Raw genomic sequence first — 9,941 nt, forward strand, 5'->3', positions numbered from 1 at the left:
GTGTTCCCCTCACATTTGACCGAAAGCTTTATTGAAATGAAGATTATTTGATCAGACTGACTGTCAACTTTCTGTCAATTCCATTCTTTCTGTGCTTATACTAGTCCCCCTTAAAGCTTGTATGTACGTTATCATATTTAAGATTACTTATCCAATTGTATTATGCCTTATTGATATTTCAACTTTATTAACAAAATGCATCGTTCCAGATGCTGATTTTATATTAAATTATATGAGAATTGTTTTACCTCTTTCTACCCCTTTTCAAGTATGTTAATTAGATATAGGATGTGTGTGCGTGTGTGTGTGTGTGTGTGTGTGTGTGTGTGTGTGTGTGTGTGTGTGTGTGTGTGTGTGTGTGTGTGTGTGTGTGTGTGTGTGTGTGTGTGTGTGTGTGTGTGTGTGTGTGTGTGTGTGTTGTTTGCTGAAGCAACTATAAATAGCATTAATTCAAAACAGGTTGGACTATATTATTTTTAAAGTTTGAAAATAGTTTCCTACCAGTCGCTTCACTTTATCACCTGGTTCAAGATGGCTGAAATAATACACCCAATATAGAATTTATAGCCACAAGGTGGAGTAGAAGAACACCAGGCACTGATGATGTGGCAGCTCAGAAGAGAGAAAAAAAACTCAGCCTTAACGCTGATGCAGTGAAAGTTCTCCACGTTTTCTTCTGAAGTAAACATGAATGACCTGAATCTTCCCTGGCTACATCAGTTTCCTTTGGCATAGTGACACAAGCAGTGTGCTTTCCTGTTAAACATATTGCAGCTCACTTGTCAAAGCAGTAGCAGTTAACAGCAACTTCTTTGCTTTTGAAAGTTCTGAACATTTTAATTTCTATATGATTTTCTTGTGTATTTGTCTGAGAGGGTGTATGAGGAAAGCAGTTTGCTGAAAAGAAGGTAGTAGCAACGCTTTCTGACTGTGCTACTCTATTATCTAAAAGTATAAACCATAACTGTACATCAGTATAAAAAAACACACCGTCTGATGTTTTCACCATATGTGATCATTTTTTTCACTGCGTTTGTTTCCTTGGGGGAACGTATGGAGGCCTGTGTGAATGACCTGCATCTGTGCAGGAATTCTTTGCACATTTCAAGAATAATTTATGAGGAAAAAGGGTGTGAGCGCAAGAAAGAACTGACAAACAACTCCTGCTGCAGCAGCCCAAAGAGAGGATGTAATGGCAAAAACAGATGTCTGACTCTGTGGGATTTAGTTTTGAACTGAAGCAAGAAAAATCTTCTGGAAAATTAAAACAATCAGTCAGTAATGCTGGGGAATCTGGAGAAAACCAATGGAAACAGTGCACAAAGTGTAGCCTTCCCAAGGGTATTAAAGTCACTGCCTTTGTGTCCACTCACATGTTGTTTACTAATGGGAAAAGCGCATTTGTGTTTGTTTTTTTTACCTTTTCCCCTACTCAGACTTCCTATAGACTCAATAACATCACAGTAACATGTCCAATAAATCATGAAAACCAACACGTCTTAATTTCTTATTTAATTATCATATTTATTTTGGTTTGACAGCATTTCTGCTGACTGGTTTGATACACTTCTGCAGTCAAATCAAATGAGTCCTTTCATCGATTACTTAACCAGTGGCCTCATCTGTCACCAACTCACTGCAAACTAGCTATTGATCATCAAACAAAATTGAATCTTATTAATTGAAATTCTACTAAAGCCTCATAAACTAATCCCAAACACACTGAAACCTGTTTTCCCATGTGTGCTTTCTTTTAGAGCCCCTCTGGTTTCGGGGAGAATTGTGTCTTCACACACCTTGGAATTAGTGAGAGAGAGAGTTGTTGATTGAGTTTCTGAGGAGAGGGCCCACAGCTATTGTTAGAGGAATGCTTCAGCAAGAGAAAAAGAAAGGGGGTAAAGGGGGTGGTGTGGTTGTGTTTGTGACAACGTGGTGGAATTGGACTCAGACAGGATTAGTCCAACTTGTTAATGTGTGACATGAATGCATACTTTGATTTTTACAGCCAAATTAAAATCTAAATATTCGAGGAGTAAATGTGGTGCAGATACAGTAATTATTTGTTTGAGGGGGGGCATGAAATTAGTAAACACTCATTACTGTTTTTATTTAAATGTCTCCCTGTGTTGTGGGCGTTTACCTTTTTGTTCCCACATAGTGGTACAGTCCAACACCAGTTCGCTCCAAATTGTGGCTCTACCCTATAAAAAGTAAAGTCACTCACTGCAAAGTTGGTAAAAGAAATCTGTCGTTTTCACCTGTAAGAAAAAGAAGAAAAAAAAGATTGGTGCACTGCAGCACAGACATGGAGCAAACCGAGGTTGTGAAGCCAGAAACTCTGGACGACCTGATCAAAATCCTGCACAAAATCTTCGAGAGTGACTGCATCAATGTGGAGGAGGTTCAAGATATCATGGAATCCTATGAGAGCAAACCTCAGGAGTGGATGAAGTTTGCAAAGTTTGACCAGTACAGGTAAAAGGACTTCTGTTGTACTTCTGAGCAAGTTCTATGATATTACTGTGTATTATACTAATTAATGCAAGTTACACTGTATTTGTCCAATCATGTTTTTATCATTGGTTTCTCTCCGTTTTTACTTTTTTTTTTTTTTTTTTTTTTTTAATATCCATCTTAAAAAAAACATTGTTGATTGCATGTGTGCTTTTTATTTATGGCGATACAATCATAGAATGCGCTTTTTACATAGATAGAATTAAAATGGTCTGGGGAAAAAAGTTATTATTTGAAAGAGTTGTTTAGCATTCACACTTAATTTCATCCCAAATGCTTATGTGACGCTCTGGTTTTTACAATGTTTATATTCATTTATTTATTCACAATCACATTCACATTAAAAAAACCAAAACCAAAACAAAACATGACGAATTCATCCAGAATGTAGAAAAGCCCCCAGTCCCCGTTGTTTTGATGAGTGGGGGATTAATGGAGGGGAGGGTGGGTGAGGCAGTCCTCCAATCAGCACCCAGAGCAGAAACACACCCGCTGATTTCTGCAGAGAGGGATGCTTGGGGTCTCACCACAGAGCTGCAGCTGCCCCGAAAACATTTAGAGCGTGAAGGGGCACGAAGAAAAGACAAAAAAAAAAAAAAAGTGTGCAGAGTACCTGCACATTTGAATGAAGGGAGGGTGTTGATTTATTTTCCCATTAAAGTTTAATACATGAAACTGTCTCCATCTGAATAAATTGTGCTTTATTCAGTACCAATGTAGGCCTGCCAATCCTCTTTCATTCCTTTATTATTATTATTATTATTATTTTTATTATTACTTTTGTTCCCAAAAACACTGTGGATCAATAAAAACAAATCTGGTTCTTAGTATTAGGGGGTGAGTAAGTCATGTTGGAATGAGATGATTTAACTTTATTAATCAAAGTGAATCTTTCACAAACGTGTCAAAAAACTTGGAATATTATTCATAGGGTTGATACTCATTCTATGTTATTGGAGCGACATTAACAGAGTTTCATAATAGCTCTATTCTCTAACAGCATATTCTTCAGATTTGTTTTTCTCATGAAAGCCACAAGATTAACAACGTGGGTATCGTTTTGTGTTGTAAAACAAGTTATCCACAATAATCTTACAGTCACTCTCTATTGCAGATATACAAGGAACTTGGTTGACTCAGGTAACGGGAAGTTCAATCTGATGATTCTCTGCTGGGGTGAAGGCCATGGCAGGTAAGATAATTCAACAACAATTAAAGAACAATTCATTGGTTAAAAAAAAAAAAAAAGAATTGTATGTGATGATCTGTTTACTAAACATAATACAAAAAAATCAAGAATTTAAATATAGCGTCAAAACAGTTTCCTACTTAAATGAATTGTTTTTATTGACTCATAGTAAAAAGCTTGAGGCTTTGATAAGACTTCACAAGTTGCAGAAACCACATGCCATATAGATAAGTGTTTTTTCTTTGTAACGGTTGAATTAGTTAATAAAGATAAGAAAGTCCAATGTGGACAGAGGGATTATGTAAATACACATTTAATAAATTATATTTATTGCATGCCCCACTTTGTCAGCACATATCACCTTATCTTGCAGCCTTGGCTGAGGCTGATAGAGAAATGCAAGTTCAAGCTGGGTTGTTTTTCTAAACAGAACAAACTACAGTGATAGGGTGGGATTGTTTTTTTTTGTTTTTTTTTATAACAGAGCAGCTATTGCTTTTCCAGCACGGTGAAACATACACTCTTTCTGTCTGGTGGAATGTTAATTTTTCCAGATTTCTTTTCTCCCCCAGTAACATTAAGTTACATATGATAAATGTGGTAAACTAATGTTTCAAAGATTGTAGATGTTTCAGGAGGTTTCACAACAGCAGCCTAAAGATGTTGTACATATGTTATAGATTATTTCTAAAGCATTTCTCTTTGTATGGGTTTTCTGACATAAAAAAAACTCTGTGCTACACAAGTTGTTGTTTTTTTTAATTTGCTTCTCTCCTACGTGTCACAAGAAGGCCAGCTTCGACACATTATGAACCTGCATGTGCACATGTGCTCTCTGACACTTTGCAGTAGCATCCATGACCACACGGACTCCCACTGTTTCATGAAGCTGCTTCAGGGTCAGCTGAAGGAGACACTGTTCAGTTGGCCAGACTCTAAATCACACGGGGATATGGTCCAGAAGTCACAGAGGGTTCTGCAGGAAAACAAGGTTGCTTACATAAACGGTAAGAAAACCAGACGGAGTGATGACTGTGTTCCTTTAATAAGAGGTTGTCCTCTTCCATTACGAGCAAAGCTTTGAGCTTTTGGGATCTGTATTTCTGCTGTGGCGTGTGCAATTTAAGCTATTTCTGAACATTGTGTCATTCTCACATTGTTATAGTATGCTGCATTTAGTACAGTTAAACAAAAATTTTTTTGGTTTGCTTTTTATGCTGAGTTGGCATGTTCCTGAGAACTCAGCCATGGGTGGCTTTAGTCAGGGTTGCACTGTTAAACCTGATGCACCTTTTATAGCACTCAGTAATTACCAAGTTTCCATCCTCTGCTGTTATGTAATTCCATATTGGTCCAACAGGAGTTCCCAGCTTGTTACAACATTCAACAATGACCAGCATTTAGGTTTTTTCTCTAAATCCCAGCTGAGTGTTTCCCCAAAGTAAATATAGTCCCGGTGTGACACTTGGTCTCTGTTGTTGGTTACAGCATTACCAGTAACTGTGGAAGCTTGACTTTGCACTATTCCTGTGGTATGCACTTTCATGTTGATTCACGGAACTATGTGCGTGTTTGCGTTCATATTTTAGACTCCCTGGGACTGCATCGTGTGGAAAATGTCAGCCACACAGAGTGCGCAGTGAGTTTGCATCTGTACAGCCCCCCGTTTGAGACCTGCCATACTTTTGACCAGCGGACAGGCCACAAGAACACCGTCAAGATGACCTTCTGCAGCAAATATGGCGAGCGGACCCCATTCGTAAGAGACCTTTTTTTTTAAATGGCTTTAACACATTGAGCAAACACTAATATCAACCATTCAAAACAGGGAGAAAAAAACCCAAAACACTGTTATATTGAACTTGAAACGCAAGATGTTAACTCACTCCACTGTAAAACACAAAGTTTTCTAAAACTATAATTCATACAAACTTTACACACCTATATACGTGCGTCCATTAGCAATAAAAGGTCCTGTTTCAGTTCACAATTTAGAGCAGCTAATCCTTAGCACACACCTGCTAACACTTTTTTAAACTACCACACACCAGAATATTTTAGGCCGTTATTTGAACACCCAGATGTCGCCATCTCCCATCCTCAAAGTGCTTTGGGAGCAGGAAGTGGAAGGTTTTTATAGATTGTTGAAACTCTCATTAAGACAGAAGCCCATTAGTGTTTACTGCAGCACCCCCATGGAGTTTAAATCGTGTATATTTCCCCATTTCATTCATTAAATGTGCTTGTAACTGTTACTTTTGTAACAATAATCTTTTTTTAAGGATTTAAGAATACACTGAGAACATTTTTTTCAATGAAATATTTGTCAAATTAGGCTCATTCGTTGTGTCCTCCTGAGTCCTGCACACAAACAAAATTCATTACAAGATCATTTACAAAAGCTATAATGACACTGCAGGAGCTGGGCTTGTTTTTGGCAACTCTGCCAACAACATTGGTCTTATCTGAAATCTACAAGTTGTATAACCATACCTTTTGCAACACAAAAGTGAGGAGATAAGATAGTGGAAGTCCATGTGTGTAAGCACACAATGAACTTCATTCGACGTACGCCCTTAAGTCTCACCAGCTTTTGTGGTGGTCTGAGCGTGTTTGGGACCTGACTTTGGACAGTAGTGACCTAACCGGCTTCAAAGCTGCCAACGGGTGACTAATGACCTGAATTCTGTTTTTCCTTTTCTCCCTTCTCTTAGGAGACCACGATTTCACAAGAAAACAACTGAAGGTCACCCGAAGGGGGCTCCAGATAGTAAAGACAGTTGCATTTAAAGTGGTAATACTACAAAAAAATTGATTCAAGGGAAACTGCTGGGGGAAGCCAAACATGGACCTTCTGTGACTAAGCAACCCATTTACAAAATCAGGAGTGGGCTGGTTCAAAAGGACAACGCAGTAATTAGAATGGCTTTATTGCTGGCCAGTGCGAGCTTGGCAAATACTGATGAGCACAGGACGAATGCATGAATAGGCTTGGACATGGATTGAATCTGCCTTTTGTTTGCTGGGCCTGAGGAGACCCTTTTCCAATAACAACATTCCTGTCCATCCACGAACCTGTGTAACCACACGTTTACAAAGTTATGGCCCATAGTTGGACAATAACCCTGTAGCATTTCACCCAGGGGAAATATTACTGTTGTAATGTTTCTCTTAAATTCTGTATTAAAAAAGACGACAGCTCTGCAATCAACAGTTTTGTTCTTAATGCCGTACTTTTATAACTACATTTTCTGCCAATTTGTACCACTTACGATTGTCTTAACATCTGTTGAAAATTGTTGTGAAATGTAACATTGTTTGTACAGTCTAACTAAAAAAAAGTGTTCTGGAAAGAAATGTAAAGCTTTGGAATTGTGCGTTGTTTTGTAATTTATTTGCAGTGTATCCTGTTCACTGAGGGAGAGTTTAAATCAGCAACTTCCTGAATGTGTTCATGCTAAAGTTTTGACCAAGAGAGTATTGTTGAGCGGCTATTTTGTATTCTTATCAGATAACATGTTTAGAGAAGAAAAAAAAAATCATAATTCTTCTCAGGATTTTGGCATATTTTGATTGTAGCTGTATTTATGTGTGTAACTTCACAGTGTTGCACTTCTCGCACTGTCAAACACACACACACACACCCACACTCACACACACACACTCACACACGTGATTTTCTGTGATGCAGTAAATAAGAAATCTGGCCATAAACGTAGACCAATAAATGCCATTATCCTTTCAAATACTTGCATGTTGCCTGGTTCTTGTTTTTTTAATGCCATATCTTTTTGGGAATTCTTCCATAGCTGGTATTTTCACACGTAACCGCTTCAATAGAATGGATAATTTTTTCATCAGCATTTGGTACTGATTAAGTTGTTTATAGTAAGTCAGTTAGTTAGTGCAGTTTATGCTACCATTTATTTATATAAAGTTATTATATATAATGTTATATTTTTTAAATACTCACTCTTACCATTAGTTCTATTTGAGTATTGGTTATGTACCGTAGTTAACATAAACAAATAAACCCAAAAGAGTATTGCTTAATATAATGTAAATTACATGAGAGCTATGGTTGCATTTAGGTGTTATCTGCATCCATGCAAAGTCAAACAAAAGATAAAAGATCTTCTAATTCCAATTGTTTTCTATTAATCGTAATTTTGAAATAAGCAGCTCAATATCTTATCATTACATTGTATGAATACATAGTTTACATTGTAAATATTCATATTTGCTTGATCACAATGATTATTTGTTTGAGAGCAGATCACTATGCATTTGGATGGCCTATTATAATGAATTTCAGTATAATATACAATACTGGAATAGACATAAAGCACACTATAAACTCATCATACTTTATACTGTACCTATCACTTGTATTTACAATTATTTATTAATTTATTATTGGCAACTCATAGTTAGTATTTCTGTGGTTTGTTTATTTAAATTTCTGTTCTTCCTGTAGCTTAAATTTTTGTACATGTGGACATTACTTCATCTCCACATTCAGAGCATTCCACAGTCTCCCAGCTCCTACCAACACATGGAAACGTTTTCTTGTGGTGTTGGCCACATGGAGAGTATAGGCCACTAATCACATGTTTCAAGTAAAAGTACTGTGCCGAACGCCTTCACTCAGGAAGTACTGCAGTTTATGATCCAGTACTTTCTACTTGGCAGGTACGTTTAACCCATGTCTGCCTTTTTTATCTTTACCATGGTCCAAAGGAAATCGTGACTGGTCATTACCTTGACCAATAAACAAATTAAGTTAATACTCTGTTGATAATGGCATGAAAGTACCTGGTGTTGGTATCTGTTTACTGTTGGAATGAAGCAAATTAATGTGTTAACTGTGTAATGACCACCACACACTGGAGCAGAGATGTCAAACTTGTTTCATTACGAATGGCTCATTGGTTTTCCCTTACAGTGTGGATCCTAAAGTAGATTTTACATCAAAAAGGTTGCAAGATTATATTATACCTGCGACTATAACTGATACTTTCCAGTATCGGTTATTTAAAGATTGATGAAAATGTCTTCTTTGAATAATCATCTCTGGGGTCAAAGAGGAACCTCGGTTTGTTTGACACCCCTGTATAAGAGAATAGGTTTGATGCCGGTAGAAGAGCAACAATGGTGTTAGGAGAAGTCTTTTTATATCTGGATAAACATATTGCTCCTCCACTTTGTTGTCCCGGCTCTGCTAATACAACCATTGTAGACAGTTGACAGTGTGTTGGGCAGAATCTACTTTGATAAATCCCTGTCTATTTTAAAATGCATAACGTGTGTCTGAACAAGTCACATGTTAGTGTTAAAGTCATCGCTCTTCTTCAGCCTATATTCCTTTTAAAGTCCAGCCTAATTTTCATGCCAGAAAGAAATCGATATCTTTGTGCAACAGGCTGCAAACGTGCGTCATTGTTCACGTCACTTCATTATTTGCACTTGCGGAAAGCACACAGAGTACAGAGTATTGGGGATGTCAGTTGGTTCAAAACTTCTGTCCAGCTTTTCTTTGTACTAGGTCTGTCATGCAGCCAATCTTATGTAATACCAAAGCTAATAACCCTGATTGCCCCAGCAGGGCACCTGCTTTATGTGATTGCTGTGTGGCAGATTCGGTTGGAGCCCCTCCAGAAAACTTTCACTATCAACTGATTATAAAGTGGGATACTTGTCTTGTTGATTCTAGTATCTCTTGTGGTTCTGTTCAGGAGAAAGATTATTGGCAACAGACCTTCAGTCTGGACATTTGGAGGCATTTCTGGACATTTTATATGAGTGTGCAAATTTAGTTAACTTGCCTTTGTATGTGAATATTTTGTCAATCAGGTGTTTTAATGTCACTGTAACAATATCAACTTTAATATTTTTCTCTTTTAGTATGAAGCACAGAAGTGCAAGTACATTCTGAAAATTTGAAAATTCAAGACAGCTGTGGCTGGGTAAAGTAGGTCATCATCCAATCCCAAGGTTGGTGGTTTGATTACCCATCTCGCCCCAACCATATGTCCTCAGGTAAGACATTGAATTCCAAATTGCTCCAAGTCAAGGCTGACAACGTGTATAAAAGTCATCACCTTGGGGGTGCAGTTAAAATCCGCTATAGAAGTAAAGTCTCATCTAAACTCTGCCATCGTGACATTCAACAGACAAGCATTAGGAAAAAATCCTGTCAATTCTCTCATTTATGCAGTTTTTTGGGTTCATGCTTTTA

At 37.5% G+C, this 9,941-nt stretch overlaps 1 protein-coding gene across 1 annotated transcript; it reads left to right on the forward strand.

Annotated features, from left to right (window-relative positions):
* The first annotated feature begins 2,225 nt into the window (after positions 1–2,225).
* On the forward strand, positions 2,226–7,439 carry cdo1 (cysteine dioxygenase, type I). The gene is made up of 5 exons (XM_080498921.1): positions 2,226–2,475; positions 3,629–3,706; positions 4,553–4,710; positions 5,293–5,462; positions 6,418–7,439. Exons 1-5 carry the CDS (start codon positions 2,306–2,308, stop codon positions 6,445–6,447), a joined length of 606 nt encoding a protein of 201 aa, XP_080355047.1. The 5' UTR covers positions 2,226–2,305; the 3' UTR covers positions 6,448–7,439.
* Positions 7,440–9,941: the final 2,502 nt, after the last annotated feature.

The sequence above is a fragment of the Blennius ocellaris genome, assembly GCF_963422515.1.
Source record: "Blennius ocellaris genome assembly, chromosome: 7".
Classification (NCBI taxonomy): Eukaryota; Metazoa; Chordata; class Actinopteri; order Blenniiformes; family Blenniidae; genus Blennius; species Blennius ocellaris.

Excerpts from the sequence above, each read along its gene's own strand:
- cdo1 (XM_080498921.1), top strand. The coding sequence starts at position 2,306 with ATGGAGCAAACCGAGGTTGTGAAGCCAGAAACTCTGGACGACCTGATC. Across the intron at positions 4,711-5,292 it reads CAAGGTTGCTTACATAAACG|ACTCCCTGGGACTGCATCGT; the intron begins GTAAGAAAACCA and ends TTCATATTTTAG. Across the intron at positions 5,463-6,417 it reads ATGGCGAGCGGACCCCATTC|GAGACCACGATTTCACAAGA; the intron begins GTAAGAGACCTT and ends CCCTTCTCTTAG.